This window comes from Apodemus sylvaticus, chromosome 5 (genome assembly GCF_947179515.1).
Source record: "Apodemus sylvaticus chromosome 5, mApoSyl1.1, whole genome shotgun sequence".
Taxonomy (NCBI): Eukaryota; Metazoa; Chordata; class Mammalia; order Rodentia; family Muridae; genus Apodemus; species Apodemus sylvaticus.
In genome coordinates this window covers 50,457,739-50,478,154 of record NC_067476.1, presented here as the reverse complement: position 1 = coordinate 50,478,154, position 20,416 = coordinate 50,457,739, and the positions used below count along the sequence as shown (strand labels likewise).

Here is a 20,416-nt window from a genome sequence, read left to right as displayed (position 1 = left end):
AGCTCAGTTGCATGCAACAATCTCTCCATGAAGCTCCTGGTCCTCTGCCTCTGTGTCACAAGCTCCCATAACGTCAGAGAGTGGGCAGTCCAGCCTACAGCGACCAGCCAAATTCCCTGCTTTACTGTAGCCTCAGGCAGGAAATGTGTGGGAGTCCCTCAGCAATCAGGAAATAATTCATTTCAGAGCTGGGGTTCGCACTCTCCCAAGGTGCCATGCTTTCAGGCACACCTACCAGTGTCATTCCTCAGTCCCTGGTGGCCCCTGCTGTCCACGTCTTTTGTTGCTGTTTTGGTTTAGTTGCTTGTTTTCTTTTTTAGTGAGTAGGGGGTATTTCACAGATATGTCTCTGTGCATTATGTGCGTGCAGTGCCCATGGAGGCCAGAAGAGGGTTTGGATCTTCTGGAACTAGAGTTACAGAACCGTGCTCGGTACTACCTGGGTGCTGGGAACCGAAGCTGGGTTCTCTTACCTTCTGTCTCTCCATTCCCTGCCCACATCTGTCAAGCCACCCTGGATAGGGTGACCAGTATGTTCATTGTGACAGCAAATGACACAAAAGGAACGGGGAAGTGCGTGCCCAGATACCATGCAGCAAGCGGCAGTGTCATGACACCAGAAGCATCATCACTTTTGATCATGGGATTTCATTGCTAGATCGCCAGGGATGGGGAGTTTTGGAAAGTGACACTCAGGGCAGTTTTGCCTCAGATCCCTTTCTTCCCTCTGGAAGAGGGCAGACTTTCAGACTGGTGTGTTTATGGCCGGAAATCCTACTGCCCACCAGACTCTCTCTACAGGAAGAAACCTGGTGTGCCTCTCCTCTTTCCCTGTCTGTGGCTTGGACTGTCCCTCTGTTCTCTCCCAGCCATCCTTGCCTCGTCAGTCTCTTCAGGATGTTCTGTCACTCTGTTCTAGATACCTCTACTTGCCATTTCTCCCTCATTCATTCACAGAACATTACTTCATTGTTTTATTTATCTGTTGTTTTTTTTTAACCACAGGAAGTTGAATCCAGGATTTTTACTTTCTAGGCAATACTCTACCAATAAGCTACATCCCAGCTGTTGACTTGTTTCTCATGATCCTCCTGCCTCAACCTCCCTAGGACTGAAATTACCAGGTGCATGTCACCATGTCAAGCTATTTTTATTATTTAAAATAAATCCTATTGTGTGTATTTAAGGTGTGCAGTGTGGCACAAAATGCACATAAATGTTTTTTAAATGTTATTATTCAACTGATAAATGTATTGGATGCCATTTATGGCAGACACTGTGCTGGATGCCAGAGAAACAGTTCTAAGAGGATTCCCACCCTTTTAGAGCATTCCTTCTACACAGAATTAAATGAAATAAGAGGGGACCTTGAGAGGAGGGCTTTAACAGAAATAAGCAGGGGGCTAGGATAAAGAATAATGTTGATAATGGATTTTACTTAATGCCAAGCCAAGGCAAAGACTCCAGGGAAATAACATACTGGGAAGTCCTGAAGCCTGAGCAGAAGTTGTAAGGCGTTGTAGAGAGACAGGAAGCAGAGACAAGTCTGCACACAAGGGCTCAGAGGGCTGCCTTACACCTGGCCAACCTCTGAAAGATTGTTTATTCTCAATGAACATTTGTCAGACCTTCATATGACCTCATCTAGAGATGGGGGACTGGAAAATGGGATATTCAAGTATGCCCAGCAAAGGGTAGAACCACCATTGTCAATGCAAATTTTATTCATCCAACGTAATTGTTGTCTCAGAGGCTTACTACTGAATAAGCTCACCCTTTCTAGCTCTCTCTGAACTCTGGCTGGCTGGTTCAACTCAGCTGTTCCGGCTCAGACTCCGCCCCAAGCTGACTGATTCCATCTGGCTTCTCAGCTTCTGAATGAATTGCTCTGCTTGGCCTCAAACTAACTCTAGCAATCTGTTCTAATCATCTGACGTCTTCTCATTCTCTGGCTTGTTCTGCTTTAACCTGTGTCTAGCTTGTTCTCTCTGAAACTTATCTATAAAATTGTGCTGCTAAAAGCTGCCTCTTAACTCCACAAACTGAACTGACCACAACTCAACTCCATTGCACTGCCTATGTGCTGATTGACGGAGCTGAACTCAACTGAATAAACTCAACTGACCTGCACTGAACTGACTGAATTGACTTCAACTCAACTGAGCTCACTGAACTGAAATAACTCTTCTAAAATAGCTTTTGTTACCTGTGCTGTTCTTGTGAGTGTTGGCCATATCCTATTCTATCAAATCTTTTTTTTTTTTGAGTTGTCATTTTTTCTGCCCCTCAATTAGACATTGAGAGACCAAATCTTTTGGGTTCAGACTCTATTTTAGAGAACCTGACCTAAGGTTGAACTCAAGTTAACTAACAGGCTGGTACCTAGCACCTAGTTTCCAGGTTACCCCACAATAAGACCTGCATGTAAGCACCAGTTTCTAGGTTATTCTCCAGCAAATCTGCACCTGTAGGCTACAAGCCTTCCCCTGACACTTCACTTCTAACCACCACCAATCAGGAGGAAAACAGAAATTAAGTTTATAGTTTGGCTCCCTTTACTAGCCAATTATGTTAAAGGCCATAATGGCCCCCCAATCAGATGTATGTCAGGCTAGATACCTCCTTCTTGTCTCTATAAATGCTTTCTTGAAACTAACCTTAGGGCTATTCCCTCCCATTCTGCTGCATCAGAGACAGTGGTGTGGTCTAACCTCGAACTTGAATAATGAGATCCTATGAATAATGTGATTGTATTAGAATTGGCTCCTTGTTGGTCTTTTGGGGTTCATAAACGTTTCCTGGAACAACAACATCATTGTTTGGGGTTAAGGTGTATATTAGGGCACGTCTGTATTCCACACAGAGCAGCCATGTTGCTGGATTTTAAAGCCCTAAACTCTCTCCATCCTATTCAATTCTCTTAACAACCTTGGGAGGTTGGAGTTCGTAGGCCTGTATGACACAGGAAGAAAGTGAGAGAATATTTACACCAATGGGCAACATTCCACAGGAAGAGCATGGAGCACGGGACATAGTAGTGCTTGTTCTGTCAGACAGCACCTTCAGTTTTAAGATCATACCAATATGGGGAAGAGGAGACAGAGAAATTCACCCCAGGGATGGAGAAACTCCACGGAAGCTTCAAATATTTGTAGCTCCATGTCTTCACTCACGTGTTCACTGTTCATACCCACTTCTACTGCGCAAGGAAATTCTCTGATGGAGGAAGGTATTTGATACTTTTGGTGTGTGTGTGTGTGTGTGTGTGTGTGTGTGTGTTGGAAATCAAACCTAGCATGCCATACCCCACCAACCACACCCACATATGCTTGGGTTCTTAAGCTAGTCCTAGGCCTGAGGCTCCCATTTGCCTGGTATCTGACTACTCTGTCTCTCCTCTTCTCCACTCTACCACCCTTATCCATCCAACTCCCTCTGTCTCCACTGGCCCACTAAAGCTAGAGTTAGCATTGTAAAATGCTAGTTAGTGGTGACCACTCCCCTGCCTGAAACATCCTCCAGTTTCCTAGTCTTTTTAGAAAAGGTTCAAAGCCCCTTGTGATCCATTCTTAGTGCCCCTCTCTTGTTCTCCGCACTCCCGTCCCTATTTTGTTGGCTAATTCTTAAGTGATCCACACATCTCAGATCAAGCATCTTAAATCCAGGAAACCTATCTCCTCTTCTGGACTCCACGTGTACTGCCTAATGTCTGGTTCCTTGTCAACTTGACACAAGACAGAGTCATTTAGGAAAAGAGAACCTCCATTGACAAAAATGTTCCTACCGCATTGGCCCGTGGTGCATTCAGTGTAAGAGAGCAGGCTGAGCAAGCCATGGGCGCAAGCCAGTAAACAACACTCCTCCATGGCCTCCGCATCAGCGCCTGCCTCCAGGTGTCCGTCCTGTTGGTGTTCCCATTCTGACTTCCTTTGGTGTTAGACGGTGATGTGTATAAGCAGAATAAATCCTTTCCTCCCCTCCTCCCTGAGTTGCTTATGGTCGTGGTGTAGATGGCGTAGAACCCCTCTGCCCTCCATGAACTCCACACAACTCTTCTTCCTAAACCAGGCAGTGGACCTGCTTCACCTGTTTATTTCCCCAGCACTTACTTGGAAACTATTGCTTCCAAGCACTGATAGCATCTGCTCTATTTATATATTCCTATAATGACTGTGATCCTCTCTCCCTTCCCCCACACTCACTGTGGACTCAGGGACTTTGTTTTGTTTACTTGGGCATATAGCAGGCATCAATTATTGACTGCTTTTGTGTGTACAGCCCTGCTCCTGAGAAACTCTGGTGTCCTGCAGTGATCAAAACCGAAAGCAGTAAGGGATTTCATAGCTGGGGAATGGAGTAGTGTATATCTGCCCCGTCTAGGTATGCAGTTTATAAATACTATAACTAAGTTGAGTTTTCCTTGCACGGGCTTATTGGGGTTGGAGATTTACTGCAACAGAAGCACATCATTTGGGGCAGGCTTTGAGGTCTGACGGCCTGGCGAGATCTACTGCCCTTACTCTCGGCTCCCTGTGCGTCAATGAAATGTGATCGTCTAGCCCCCTGCTCCCGCTCCTGCTCTTGCTCCCATCCTTTTCCTAGTCATGATGGACTGTGTCTCCACTGGAATGGTAAGGTAAAATGAGCCCTTTTGGTCTCATTGCTTTTTATCATAGTATTTTATCACAGCAACAAAAAAGTAATGAATACGCAATACCATTACATTCTTTTCTCTCCCAAGTGAAAGGAAAATGTGTGAAATATTTTCAGTACTTTTTGTAATTGAAAATTTCACATTTAACAGATAAAGTGGATCTTTAAGGTATGTGCAAGTTAATTATTGTTAAATTCTACCTTATACAACCAACTCAAGAGAAACAGATAGACCATTCATAAAGCACTGTCCCCAGCCCTTTGTACTTACTCTCTCCTTAATCCCTTCTAGGTAAAACAAGAACAAAAACAAAACTACCACCAAGGGCTGGAGAGATGGCTCAGCTGTTAAAAGCACTTGATGTTCTTGCACAGTCTTTGAGTACAGTTCCCAGGATGCTCAGGGCAGTTTGCACCCATCTGTAACTCCAGTTCCAAGGATCTTACTCCCTCTTCTGGTCTCTTAGGGTAACAGGCACGCACACTGTGCATAGACATACATGCAAGTAAAACACCCATGCACGTTAAGACAAAACTAGATCTTAAAAAGCACATCAGCTACCACTAGTCCTTTGCTTTTAAAAACTGGGGGAGACTAAAAGCAAGGGGAGATGGAACCTTCAAAATTCCCAAATTCTCCAAATTTATATGACAGAGCAAAAAAAAAAAAAAATGATGACAGAATAGAAGTGCACCTACGCTGCCTGCTGTATAACTCTGGATTTTTCAAGGAGATATTCGGAGATTCTCGCCCCCATGACAGCACCAGTTGGTGTGAACATCATTTCCAGATACTTCCCGAAGCGGCTGGAGTTATCATTGATGGCGGTGCAGGCGTTCCCGAAGGCTTCCACCAGGGAGTTGACCTGGAGGATTTTCTGGCGTAAGGTCTGATTGTTGGCCTGGGTGGAGCAGAGGAGAAGCCTTCAGAAGCAGCATTCCAATAACATTGCCCCGCACCCCTCCCAGGCTCCCTCTCTAAGCAACTCTACTTTGTTAAGTTAGCATCAACCCCCAGCATGGGTTTCTCACATGAAGGAGTCATACGCTACCGTGAATCAGAAAGCCAGATTTGGTGGTAGTTTTAAAGTCTGCCTGCATAGGACATCTTTGAGAGAGGTTTACTACTTATCAGTTTAGAAAGAATTCTAACTATTGACATCTTTTAACTTTTCCATTTTTAACTTTTTCAATAAATCTCACTCTAAGAAAGGAGTCCTCAAACCCTTTCTTTTCTTTTTCTTTTCTTTTCTTTTCGTTTTTAATCTTCCTGCCTCTTCCTCCTGAGTGTTGGGATTACAAGCTTTTGGAGTGAGGTCCATTGGTTGCTGGGATTGAAGCGGTGGACTCAGGCACAGTAGCTAAGAACTCTACCAACTGAGCCACATCTCTATCCCCCACATGGTTATTATCAGAGCACTAGAGATGGAAGCAGGATGCACCCCTCTCTGCCTGCGATGGCAGTCTGTCTTCCCCTTCCCCTTTCAACGTCTCTTCCTTGTTATTAGATGACTGCTCAGCTTCAGAGCGTAGTTTTACACAGTCCAAACTAGCTTGATCTTTATTTTATTTTTATTTTTATTCCATATTTTTTATTCACATTTTATTTGTTTCCTGCTTTTCAGGTCTCCTCTTCAGTAACCCCCTATTTCCTCCCCCTCCCCCACCTCTGTGAGAGTGCTCTCCCACCCACCCACTCCCATCTTCCTGCCCTGGTATTATTCCCCTACACAGGGAAATCCAACACCAGGCCCAAGGACCTCTCCTCCTACTGATATCCAACAAAGCCATCCTCTGCCATATATGTGGCCAGAGCCATGGGTCCCTCCATGTGTACTCTTTGGTTGGTGGTCCAGTCTCCGGGAGCTCCGGGGTTGGGGTGGGGTGGGGTCCCTCAAACCCTTTCTTAGTCACATTATGCACTAATGCCAACTACAGGAGACTCCCTAACTAATTTTGCAATCCTTTCTTTCTTTCTTTCTTCCTTCCTTCCTTCCTTCCTTCCTTCCTTCCTTCCTTCCTTCCTTCCTTCCTTCCTTCCTTCCTTCCATGTCTGAGTCAAGGCTGGAATTTTCCTTCAGTTGTTGTACCATGGCTTCCTCTTGCCATTTTCCTTTTGTTGTTGTTGTTTTGTTTTGTTGCCATTTTCCTAATCACCACAGTGCCCCCCTTGATCCGACTCAGTGTTTAGCCACTTTTCCCACTTAATGGCTCAATGTCTCTAATACATTGAAAACACACAAAATAATTAATAGCCCACAGTCTAGTAAATCCATGTCGGTATTATTTTTCTCACTACATGAAGTCAGAACAGCATGCTGGCATCTTAAGAGCCTAGCTATCAAGAAGAGAAACACAAAAAGGATGAAATCTTCTTATGGTGATTCCTGATTTAAAAAGAACAACAGTACTGACTTCTGCTAGGAGGGCTTCTGCAGGAGCTTCAAGCCATGATACACAAAGCAGGTTGGCCCATACCTTTCCTAAGAAAGTAAGATGCTGGACAATCAGATGGGCGCTCTCCGTCTTCCCCGATCCACTTTCTCCGCTGATGACAATACACTGGCACAGAAAATGGAGTCAAGGAAGGGATTCAATGAATTATCATACAGAACCAACATATGCATTGGGTTGTGGTTTTCCACATAGCATCCTTCACTATATACCTCCATCTTTCACTGAGCAACTGTTCTATCCTGGGACTCTTCCCACTATATGATGAGCTAAGACAGTTGCTTATCACTGCAAGGTATAGATGTAGCATTGTCTGATGGTACCATTGTTAATTGATTCCTGTGGATTGTTTGGTCTATTCTTTTTACAAACTATATTGCAATGAGTAACCCTATACACAGGTTATTGTATCTACATGCAGATTCATCTGCTAAGTAAATTCCAAGTGGGTAACATTTGATAAAAAAGTAAAGGTATTTATAAAATAGCTATTACTGTGCTGCTTTGCTAGGGACCATAGCACCTGACTAATTCACTAGAGCAACAATTTGTGTTTTCTGGCGTGTTAGAAAGGGTATATGATCCAGGGCCAGCTTCGTGGGAGACATACATACATAGAGCATATAGAGTTGGGGCTGGTATATTAGAAAAGGTACACAATGCAGGGCCTGGTACATGGGAGACATGCCTGGGGAGCTGAGACAGTGACCTACAGGAAGTAGTCTGTCGCCTTGAGGTCTCAGCACACAGTGTATTGATTTGTGTCAAACCGATAGGTAAAAACTGGTATTCAGTGCAGTTTTAGACTGTGTCTCTTTTATTATGAGTGAGGTCAATGCCAATGCTTAAGGTTGATCACATGTTTTTTTTGGTCTTATTTATAGTCATGGCTTATTTCTATTGTACTGTTAGCCATGTTCGTTTTAACGCTTCCTGGAGCTCTTTGTACACAAAAGAAATCAGTGATGAGGAAGAATACAAGTAATGTGTTAGGCTTTTGTACTTGTTTCCTGGCTTAAAGCTCCTAGGAATTTTCTGACTGGTGGAAGGAAGGACAGGGACATCTTCTGCTCAGGAAGAGCACTGGCAGCCGCACCTCACCTGTGAACAAGGTAGTTCCAAATGGCAACTGGACTGTCTCAGGACAGGGATGGGCACTGAGAAAGAACAGCTGTATAATCAGAGTATGGAAACTTTCAGACCCCCTCCCATTATCCAGGAAGGCAAAAGAGGTTGAAAATTGAGTTCGATAAAAACTTGTATTGAAAAGAACCATTTTGTTTATTTTACTATTCAAAATATTCTATTAACATATATTCCCTGCACACAGTGTTGGACTTCACAAAGATTCTTTCAAGTCTATCATGTGCTTTGACTGTATTCATCTCAGTCTTAGTCCCTGAATTATAAAACATTTTTAATGATTTATCTATTTTTATCTTATGTGTATTTGGTGTTTTGCCTGCATGTACGTCTGTGTGAGGGTGTCAGATCCTCTGGAATTGGAGTCATGGGCAGTGGTGAGTAGCCATGTAGGTGCTGGAATTGAATCTGATCCTCTGGAAGAACAGCCAGTGCTCTTTCCTAACTACTGAATCTTAAAGAAATGAGATTCAGTGAGTTTTGAACTGAAGTATTGAAGGCCCTGGGAAATGGCTCAGGTGAAAGACAAGATCCTTTGTGTTCCCACCTCTCCTGCTATCTGTCCCATGAATGTCTCCCATGAGGCTGCTGGGATTATATCCTAATGTGCCAGTAACAACAAATTTAGTGTTCATCTTAATTCTTTGAGTTATGCTAATGAATTAGACAGCCTGAAAGAGGATTGTTAGAACCCTTGAATTTGTATGTGGGTTGGCAGAATTGTGAGTATCTTGGGTATACCATTTGTAACCAGCATCTGACACACGGGCAGTTTTGTTGAAGTTAACCCATAACCTGTGAGGTCTGTGCTAACTCCAGAGTGTGGCAGGATTGTACTGAACTATAGGGCACCCTGAAAAAATCTGCTTAGTGTTAGAAACATACAATTTGGTGTCAGAAACAGAATAAGAGCGGTGAGAAAGAAAAAAACAGCAGACAAATTTGAAAGTCATGTTCTCTCTTTCCACTACTTTTCTTACTGGAAAACCTGTGGACAGTTTGTAACCCTCCACAACCGTGAGGAGATATTCCTCTCCAGTCATCAGGAGGCCTGAGTGTGCTGTTCCATGGGTTCTATTTTACCCATGTGGTTTGAGTAAGAAATGTCTCTCACAGTTTGGGGCACTTGAACACTTGGTCCCTAGTCAGTGGTGCTGCTTGAGGAAGTTTAGGGGTGCTGTCTTGCTGACACTGGGAAACTGTAAGAGTAAAGACACCCAACCCACTTGTCATTTGCTCTCTTTGCTTTGTGTTTGCAGTTCCGGGCGGGGGCTCCTAGCTGCAGCCACGCTTGTCCACCATGACAGAGTTACACCTCGGGAACTGTAAGCCACAGAAGCCCTTCTGTCTGGAAGTTGCCTTGACCATGGTGTGTTATCATGACAGAAAAGTAACTGAGATACCGTTGTTATTTTGTTTATCCTCAACTGAGCCAAAAATAAAAATCAGACTTCTTTGGTCTCTGGAAGTACATACATAGTAAGCTCTCCTAATAATTTTCTTGCCAAGTTAAGTTACCTCTATTTGTTTACAGAATGCAGAAATAAAGGAAAACAAACCTAGCAAAATGGAGGAGGGGGTCAAAGATAGAACAAGCCATGCTGTGAATTACAGGTCTAGACAACTAAAAATTATGAGTTAAGTTTGTGTTTAAGTAACATTGAGCTTAAAATTTATCAGTCTTAGCCCTAACCCATCAAATTTCCCAGCAGCTTAGATGGTACAGGGCCCAGTGTATAGCAAGTGCGGTATTAGACATACACGAGAACCAGTCATGAACATTCTGAGATCTTAATAGGAGGGAATTTCATTTATGCCATTATATATTGCATTTTTATTACAGCCATTGCATGTAATCAGGTTGTGGTTGCTCTATGTTCTCATTATGTTCATATTAGAAACGTCTTTATTGCATTTCATGAGAGAAAATGAGTGCTCCCGATATCTGTGTGCTATGTCTCTGAAAGGGTTTTCTCCTTCTTGGGCTTCCAGCTCCCTTGCACAGCAATTTTATTTCCCATTTCCTCGGGGTAGCCTCAGCAACTACAGGTCCAAACAAAAACAGGAAGATGAACTATGCCTCACCTTGTGAGCTCGTAGGAGGGGAAGGCGAGCCCTTACCTGGTCTTTGCTGAAGGTAACCAAACACTGATAAGCATTATCTGCTGATGCAAATATGTGAGGGGGATTCGAGGAACGTTTCACCCCATGGTAAAGCCTGGAAAACTGAAGGAAAGAAACAACTCACTGACAGGATCCTTCAAATGCTCCCCTGGACCCTCAAATGCCTTCACTACCTATTACCCAGAATAGCAAGACTTGTCACCTCAGAAGACTCGCTGCTGCTAGAAGGCTCAGAGTCTGCAGGCCTATGTTCTGACCCCTGATTTCCATTACTGGCTACAAAAACTTGGGCAAGGGGCACCAACTGCGCTGCTCTGTCTCGTCCTCTACTGAATCGTCATAGCTTTTCTGTCTCATAGGATGATCAGACATGACCCAACCCAGTGTTTGGCATGAGGTAAGCATTCAATAACTGCTAACTTTTACTGGTTCTCCTTGCTTTGAGAAGTTTCTCCCCAAAGATAAAATCCCACTTACGTTAAATTATTGTCTACACTTTCGGATATCAATCCCTTGGTAGGAGAGTGGCTACATGGTTTTAATGCCACTTCGTTTTATTTGCATATTTGATTTTTTTTCCCAGTGTGTGGGTTTGAGCCTAGGACTGGATGCACGCTAAGCAATCATTCTACCAGTGAACTGCATTTCCAGACCTGGCCTTGTGATTTTTTAATCACTCGTGAAGGAACAAAATGCTTTTAAACCAGTCTTCATACCTGTGGTGAGTATATGCTTAGATTCTGGAAGGGGTTTAAGGCAATTAGAATATCTCCAACGTAGGTGTAGATCACCGAGTCTGCATACCGCTTCTGCAGCCAGTAGACAATTGTATCCTAAGAAGAGACAGCGTTGAGAGTAACATGGACAATCAAGACAGAGAAGCTGAAAGCAGCAATGAGCTTCTTACACTAATATTTGTCTAAAAGATTAAATCAGCCCATTCAGATCCTAACAGAGTCTTGATGATTTTAAATCTCTCAAATGATGGCAGGTGCCTGGAAAGACTCAATGATTAGAATGTGCTGAAGGAAGAGTTGCTGACAGGCATCGGGTAGCCAACAAAGATTGGAATTGTTCTTGGGTGTTGGGTTGGGGAGTGCAGTCTCTGTTCAATTAGAAGGTTCTATGTATAATTAGATTTAACTGTATGTGGGCAGGTTCCCCAGGTTCTGAAACTCGAACTTGGGTCCCCTGGAAGAGTAGCATTTTCTCAGGCTATTCCTGTCATGACAGGCCTGGGAATTTTATTTCTCAAATTACTGGATGGCGGGAATCAGAATTGAACACCATGGTGTTACAGGTTAGTGACTGAGGTGTTGATGCTGGGTTTCCCCAGGATTAAAATCCACAGATGGCGGTTCAGCTCAAGCAAAGGCAAGTCTCCTAAATGAGGAATTATCATAGTTCTCAGATTTCAAAGCTGAACTATATTTACTCCATGGTCTCTGTCAATGAAATGTCTCCTTATGAAGAACAAACACCTGTTTTCAGGGTAAACTAGAATATTTTTTATTATTCTAAACTGATGAATTTAAGTTGGAGGGCTTCATCAGTCAGGCCTATGAAATAAAGGGCTTTACTAGAATCTTTCATCATTCCAAAACTATAACTGTGCACACAGGGGGTCAAAGTCATAGCGATTACGCCGTAGCTAACCAAGCGATGAAAGTTTTGAATGACTTTAGAAAACTGTGATCAGTCATAGAAGGGCCAGAGAAGAGACAGACCTCCTGTGAAACTCTCCATGAGAGCTGTCTACTAAGTATTCAGTACCTCATTCAGGACCTCAAGATGTGAAATGCTCCTTGAGAGCTTGTTGTGGATAGCCTGGGCTTGTATTTTGATGCTAATTCCACTCCTGGGAAGGGCTGCAGATGAGGAGTTGTCTTGTGAACCTTCTCCCCACCTTAACTTTTCAAATAAAGGCTTGAGCCAATGATTGGGCAGGAGGAAGGGGGAGGAACTGAGGGTTTGGGGGAGGAGAAAAGGATCAGTGGGAAGGAAAGGAGCTACGGAGGAGGATCGATGGAGAGGATGGGGAGAAGCTCGTGGCCTGGAGAAACTGGAAGTCGTATGGGATAACATAGATGGGAATAGAGTAGTGTGGTGGGAGACCTGCCCATCTAGGCGTATAGCTTGTATTGTTATTGATTGAGCTGAGATTTCTTTTACCGGGTATTTGGGTTGGAAAAATATAGCAACAAGAGCTGTCTACTAAGTATTCAGTACTCATCCAGGACCTCAAGATGTGAAACTCCAGGGGAACTGTGTACCAAGTATTCAGTACCTTATCCAGGACCTCAAGATGTGAAACGCTCCATGAGAGCTGTCAACTGAGTATTCAGTACCTCGTCCAGTACCTCAAGATCTGAAACTCTCCAGGAGAGCTGTCTACCAAGCATTCAGTACCTCGTCCAGGACCTCGAGATTGACCAAGTCGTCCTCAAGGCAGCAGCTGCCAGCATCCTCCACTTGATGGGATTTTCCGGTATGCATCCTTTCATGCCTGGAACCAAGAAGAAAGCATCAACCCCGTGACAGTGAACGCAGCAGCAGAAGGCAGGCGGTGAGGGCAGCTCACTTGAGAACTCAGCACCTGATGTATCCAGCAACCTCAGAGACAGTGAAAGCAAAGCCATTCCAGACATTGTGCCCTGAGTGTGAAGGCACCAAGGGAAGGGGAGTCCTAAGCTCTTCCCTCACAGTGAAGAACTTTACCAACTGGACCCGGCTAACATACATTTGTGTTTCCTTAATTCCAGCTTCTAGGAGGTATCTTCTACACTTTTATTTTCTGCTTTGTGTGGCACAAAATCACTGTCTACCTGACTGTAATGTTTCCTAAGAAAGCAATGAAAATCCCAAGACTATACAGCAAGGACTCTCTGTGGGTCAAGATCCCCCCTGTGGGTCACATATCACATAGCCTGCATTACAAATGTTGACATTACTATATTCATAACAGTGGCAAATCTCAGTTATGAAGTAACAAGGAATAGTTTTATGGCGGGGGGGGGGGGTGATCAGCACAAGGAAAAGAACTGCAGGAAAAGGCTACACCATCAGGAAGGTCGAGAACCGTGATTTAGAACATTCTACATCCTGTTGAAGCATAGACTTTCCACTGAGCCACAGTCACAGTGCCTCCCTTCTGGTAATGTCCCCTTGTCCTGCCTGCCACCACCCAGACTTTCTGATTTATTCTTTCAAGCTACAGAAACTTTCAAAGAGCAATGTAAATACCAGAGAGTCGGTCATGGTTTGCACTTACCTTGTTCATTTATCAAAAATTCCTTTGAGAGCTTTTTCCTAAAGAACTTCTTTCCTGAGGTTACCACTACATACATGCATCCATGGGCAACATATGGATTATGAACATTTAATAATAAAAAATAATATTCTGGGAGTTTTACTTAGCACATATGTCTTGTTTAAACTCAATATCATCTGTTTTGTTAACATTTTTTATGTGCGTGTGCACTCTTGTGCATTCACACGTGTGTCCACATGCACCTGTGGAAGTTAGAAGACAATTTCCAGGAGTCAGTTATCTTCTTCCACCTGGGTCCTAGGGACTGAGTATGTGTCACTGAGCTTCTATGGTAAGTGCTTTTACCTCCTTAGACATCTTTTCAGACTCATATTTCTTATTGTGGGGCATTGCTTACGGTGTATCCCAAAAAGTTGAATTACAATAAATAAAGACACCCTTTAGTATCCCAAACCACAGTTTGTTTTGTTATTTGTCTACTTTTTAAATTTGTATTAATGTATTTACTTTGCATCCCGACCGAAATTTTCCTCCCTCCCAGGCCTTCTCCCTCCTTCCCCTCCCCGCTCCCACCCACTCCTCCTGTTTGCCTCCCCTAGATATCAACCAGCTCTGGCTTATCAAGTTGCAGTAAGACTAGGTGCATCCTCTCCTAATAAGGCTAGATGAGGCAGCCCAGTAGGGGGGAAAGGGTCCCAAAGGCAGGCAGGAGTCAGAGCAGACCCTGCTCCCGCTGTTAGAAGTCCCACTTGAAGAAAGAAGCTACTACATGTATGTGCAGTGGGCCTAGGTCAGCCCCACGCAGGCTCTCTGGTTGGTGGTCCAATGTCTGTGAGCCCCTGTGGGCTCAGGTTAGTTGATTCTGTGGGTTTTCTTGGGGTGACTTGACCCCTCTGGCTCCTATAATCCCTCCCTTTCTCCTGCAGGAATCCCCAAGTTCTGTCTAATGTTTGGTCTCTGCATCTATCTCCATCAGTTGCTAGGTGAAGCCTCACTGATGACAGTAATGCTAGGCTCCTGTCTGTAAATACAGTAGACTATCATTAGCATGGGCAGTGTTGGCTCCCTTTGATGGCATGGGCCTCAAGCTAGACCAGTCTTTGGTTGGTCACTCTTTCCATTTCTGCTCCATTTTTAGCCCTGCACAGCTTGTAGGCAGGACAAATTGTAGATCAAAGGTTTTGTGGTTGGGTTGGTGTCCCAAGCCCTCCATTGGCAGTCTTGTCTGGTTACAATAGATGGCAAGTTTGGACTCCATATCCTCTATTGCTAGGAGTCTTAGCTAGGGTCACTTTCTTACATTCCTGTAAGTTTCCATTGCCCTTGGCTTCTAGCTCATCCAAGAGATACTCAACTCTCCCCCATTTCAGTTGTCTCTTGTAGTACTTTCTCCCTCTGTCCCACACCCCCAGTCCCTCTTCTTTCTATCCTCCCAGCCACTCACCATCCACTGTACCTCTCTTTCTCCATGAGATTCCTGCATCCCTCCCCTTGAGCCTTTCTTGATACTTACCTTCTTTGGGTCTGTGGAATGTAGCATGGTTATCCTTTACTTTATGGCTAACATCCACTTATGAGCGAGTACTTATGTTTGTCTCTCTGGGTCTGGGTTACGTCACTCAGGATGGTCCTTCCTAGTTCCATCAATTTGTCTGCAAATTTCATGATGTCACTGTTTTAAATACCTGAGTAATATTCCATGTGCAAATGTGCCACATTTTCTTTATCCATTCTTCAGTCAAGGGACATCTAGGTTGTTTCCAGTTTCTAGTTATTATGACTAAAGCTGCTATGAACATGCTCAAGCAAATGGCCTTGTGGTACAGTGGAGCTTCTTTGGGGTATATGCCCAGGAGTGGGATAGCTGCATCTTGATTCCCAATGTTCTAAGAAACCACCAACTTGATTTCCAAAGTAGCTGTGTGGATAAGTATTCACTCCCACCAGCAATGGAATAGTGTTTCCCTTCACATCCTTGCTGGAATAAGATGTTGCTTGAGATTTTTATCTTAGCTAGTCTGATCAGTATAAGATGGCATCTCAGAGTCATTTTAATTTGCATTTCCCTGATAGCTAAGGATGCTCAACATTTCTTTAGGTGTTTCTCCGCTACTAGAGATGCCTCTGTTGAGAATTCTCTTTAGATCTGTACTTTATTTTTTTTTAATTGGGTTATTTGGTTTGTTGATGTCTAGTTTCTTGAGTTCTTTATATATTTTGGACGTCAACCCTCTGTCAACTGTGAAGTTGGTAAAAAAAAATATTTTCCCATTCTATAGGGTGCCATTTTGTCTTTTGATGGTGTTCTTTGCCTTGCAGAGGTTTTCAGTTTCATCAATTGTTTATCTGAGTGCATGCATGATTAATTTTAGCTCAGGAAGTTGGATCCTGTGCCAATGCATTCAAGGTTATTCTCCACTTTCTCTTCTATCAGATTTAGTAATTCTGATTTTATGCTGAAGTCTTTGATCCATTTGGACTTGAGTTTTGTGCAGAGTGATAGATATGGATCTATTTGCATTTGACTGCATGTAGACATCCAATTAGACCAGTACCATTTGCTAAAGACACTTTTTTCCTATTGTATAATTTTGGCCTCTTTATTAAAAATCAAGTGTCCATAAGTGTGTAGATTTACTGTAGGGTATTTTATTCCATTCCATTGATCAACCTGTATGTTTTTTGTGTCATTACCATGTGGGTTTTATTACTATTGCTCTGTAGTACAAGCAATACAGATGGTGATACCCCCAAAAGATCTTGTATTATACAAGATTGTTTTAGCTATTCTGAGTTACTTTGTTTTTCTTTATGAAGCTGAGGATTGTTCTTTTGAGGTTTGTAAGAATTGTGTTGGAATCTCAATGGGAATTACGTTGAATCTGTAGATTGCCTTTGGTAAGCTGGCCATTTTTTTAATTAACTATGTTAATCCTACTGATCCATGAGCATGGGAAATCTTTCCATCTTCTGAGGTTTTCTTCAATTCCTTTCTTCAAAGACTTAAAGTTCTTGTCATACAAATATTTCACTTGCTTGGTTAGAGTTACACCAAGATATTTTATATTATTTGTGGCTATTTTGAAGGATATTGCCTCCCTGATTTCTCTCTCAGACCATTTATCATTTGTATGTATGAGGGCTACTAATTTGGGGTGAAGGTGTAATTTTGTATGTAGCCACTTTACTGCAGGTGGTTATCAGCTCTAGGAATCCCCTGTTAGAATTTTTTTTTTTTTAGGATTATTCATGTATACTATCATATCATCTGCACATAGCAATACTTTGAATTCTTCCTTTCCAATATTTATCCCTTTGATCTCCTTTTGTTGTTTTATTGCTCTGGCTGGAACTTCAAGTACTATATTGAAGAGATAGGGAGAGAATGGACAGCCTTGTCTTGTCCCTGATTTTTGCTTTACGTTTCTCTCCATTTAATTTGATGTTGGCTATCATCTTGTATATTGCCTTCATTATGTTTAAGTATGTGCCTTATATCTCTGATCTCTCTAGGACTTTTATTATAAAGAGCTGTTGGATTTTGTCAAGGGCTTGTTCAGCATCTAATAAGATGATTGTGGGTTTTTTTTTCTTTCAGTTTGTTTATATGGTAAACTACATTGACAGATTTTTATATGAATTATTCCTGCATTTCTGGAATAAAGCATGGCCAAAATATGGGGTCCAGGGGATTGGTTACTTGTGTTTATAAGGTCTCCTGTATCCCTCGCTGATCTCTTAGAACTCACTATATTAATAGAAGATGATGTCACACTGTTATCCTGCTTCTAGTTCCTGAGTGCTGGGATTGCAAGCATTCCAGGAGGGATGTCCTCCACTCTACATGATGCTTTTGCAGACAGTTCAAGATAAAAGCACATGCAAACCTCAGCTGCAACCTCAGAAACAAATAGACACCAGCATAAAGTGGATTCTCAGTGTGCATGGACACAGTTTGGCAACACCAGGATCCAAGTTGGCATTTTCCAAGCCCACCAGCAGATTGTCTATAGCTATGGAAGTGTATATGTCTGTCTGTTTCACACACCTAAACTCCAAGAACCATGCCATGAGCTTGAATCTCATCAAAATCTTCCCACAAGGATTTAAACAAAACAAATTGGAAAATATATTGAAATTACTATTATTAGCATGGTGTGACCTCCTCTCCTGCTAATGAGCAATCCTTAGAGTTGATACTTTCTCAGGATTGGGGTTGGCAATCTAGAAGTTGGTGTTGATATAAAGACCAGTTCATCAGTTCAGTCATATATACACACACATGCACAGGTGTACATACACATCCACACACATGCTCACTTACACATAAACACTCACCTATATGAATGCAAACACACACACACACACACACACACATACACACACCAGTTGCTGTATTTGCCCTCTACAATTACTGTCCCTCTGAAAAGAATGCCTGCTTCATTTTCCTCCTGCAGGGTTTGGAGAGTTAAAAACCATAACCCTAACGCTTATCCCTTTTACACAATCCTTAGACGTTAGATAACTTTATAAAATTGCTATATTTCTCTATTTTTAGTTAAAATCAACAAAATTAAATTTGGTTCCATTTTATTCTCACAGGTAACAACAAACTCAGATTATCTAAAACTCGCATGCTCCACCTAGTGTCTTAATTTAAGAATAGCAATTGCTAACTTTCTTTTTTTTCAACCAATTCTTTGTTTCAATATAAAAATTACAAATATTCAGTTTTAAAATACTTGGATTTGCCTGGGCAGTAGTGGTTTCTACCTTCGATCCCAGCGCTTTCAAGAAAGAGGTGGGTGGGTCTCTGTAAGTTTGAGGCCAGCCTGGTCTTCAGACTAAGATTTAGGACAGCCAGGGCTACACAGAGAAACTTGAAAAATAGAACACCAAACAAACAAAAAGATACTTAGGTTGTGTAGGAGTCACAGCTTAGAGAAAGCATTGGAGGGACCAGACTTGTTAAATACACGGGCCTATATTCTCCAAAGGCAGACAATGGCCGATGCCTGCTCAGGCTGGAGCAGATGTTGTCTAGCAGCCTGTTTATCTGTTTTCTGTTCTAAGGAGCCAGCCTTCCTGAATGCCTGAAATACCCTGAGCATTATCTAGGCCCTTATCCTGAGCTTAGTTTCTTGGTGAGCAGAACCCATCCTTATGAAAGAGTCCCATGTGCTTTGTACCCTCCATCAATAGAGTTTATCCTTGTGTTTATTACAATCCCTTCCCTTAGGCCCTACCCTGAGCACTGTTGGTCAGTCGATAAACCTTGTAACAAAGCACCTGAGACCTGTAAAACAGTCCTTGTTGTACAGGTCTCAGGTGCTTTGGTACTCGGCATGGGAGTTTCCAGGTAGCTATGCCTAGAGTTTTGTTGTGATGAGTATCATTTGAAAACCTTTTCCCAAAGTTTTACCATGCTTAAGTGTGTAAGAGAAATAAACAATGAGGAATAAACCAGACTCTGGAAATCTGCCCCAGTGCTTGCTAAGTGATGCTCACTAGAGTTTCATTCTTCATCTAGAGTGGATCATCTCTCTGCCAGCCATGATATTTGCAGGGTCCCCAGCAGGTTTGAGTATCCCAAAGCTTAGATAAATAGATACATATAAGTGACTGGGTAACAGTAAAAGACATGTTGTTTAATAAAGGTATATAGTGATATATAGATTTGTTTTGTTCTTATCAAAGTACGTGTCTGCTACTTCTACTTTTAACATCCTTAGTGTACATATAAGCATCCAGACATACTCTATTTTTGAAGGTCATGACCTGTGTGCTCTGAGGTGCTGTGTGCATAGAGTGATGGCTGTAACTAAAGTGTCTTTTGAGAGGAGTGTTCTGGGGTAAAGTGCAGAATGTCTTTCTACCAAAGTCTATACTGCCTTTTCTGTATTCCCTGCTTGTGTTTATGAGGCAGAGAGAGTTTGAGGTTTGAAGATAAGAGGTAAAGATGTGAGGTCTGGGTTTGGGTTGGATGCAGTAGAGGATGCAGGGTCTAATGACTTTAGATTTCAGGAACCAGTGATAAAGTTTCTGTTAAGGTAGAAATTTGGGCATAAGTGGAGCCATTAGCAGGCTTTTGGGCATGTGTGAAGTCATTGGCAGACTTTGGGTGTGCTTGGAGCAGATGGTAGGTTTTTGGGCGTGCTTGGAGACAATGACAAACATTTTCTAGACTGTCTTTATCCCAGGTCATGGGTGGGAAGAGGACTTTGAGATCATCAAAGTGGTTCAGACTAGATTTTACTCTCTATGCCCGTGTTAGAGTGAAGCAATTTTGGGGTAATAGCCCCATCTCTGTGACAGGCTAGTCCTGTGTGTGATTACTTTCCAAAGTCCACCCATAACCCATTAGCTTCCTGTCTTCAAGCAGAGACTCCATGTAGAGGGTACATACAGGTTCAGGAGCCCCACACAGTGGGGTTGGATATGGTCTTAGCCTCATGCAAGTGACAAAAGGACATGTTCTACATCATGACCCAAGAATGTGACTCTCTTACCCGATGTGTAAATCACATACCATTCACCACTGAGAGCTACTCTGTGTGACAGTCTTTAGACAGTTGCCCTCTGGAGTTCCATCGTGAAGATTATTTCTGCCCCTGTTCCTTCATTCCCAGAAGATAATCCATCCTTCCCTCCCAAGGTACAAATGGAAAGATAAAAGAAAAAACAACCATGTCTGTTAGATGCCCTGCTTAAAGGAAGTGATGATATATGTGATGATAGGGATAGAGAGAACGAGGATAAGGAAGAAAGGAG

The 20,416-nt window shown here is 42.8% G+C and overlaps 1 protein-coding gene across 1 annotated transcript in view; it reads right to left on the bottom strand.

Moving 5' to 3' along the window:
- Positions 1-20,416, bottom strand: part of Myo3b (myosin IIIB) — a 333,329-nt gene that overhangs the window by 181,465 nt on the left and 131,448 nt on the right. The window contains exons 9-13 of the mRNA XM_052182659.1: positions 12,784-12,880; positions 11,091-11,207; positions 10,372-10,476; positions 7,132-7,215; positions 5,353-5,555 (exon numbers count right to left, since the gene is read on the bottom strand). Of these exons, the coding sequence (XP_052038619.1) occupies positions 5,353-5,555; positions 7,132-7,215; positions 10,372-10,476; positions 11,091-11,207; positions 12,784-12,880 (606 nt within the window). The remainder of the gene's footprint in view (positions 1-5,352; positions 5,556-7,131; positions 7,216-10,371; positions 10,477-11,090; positions 11,208-12,783; positions 12,881-20,416) is intronic.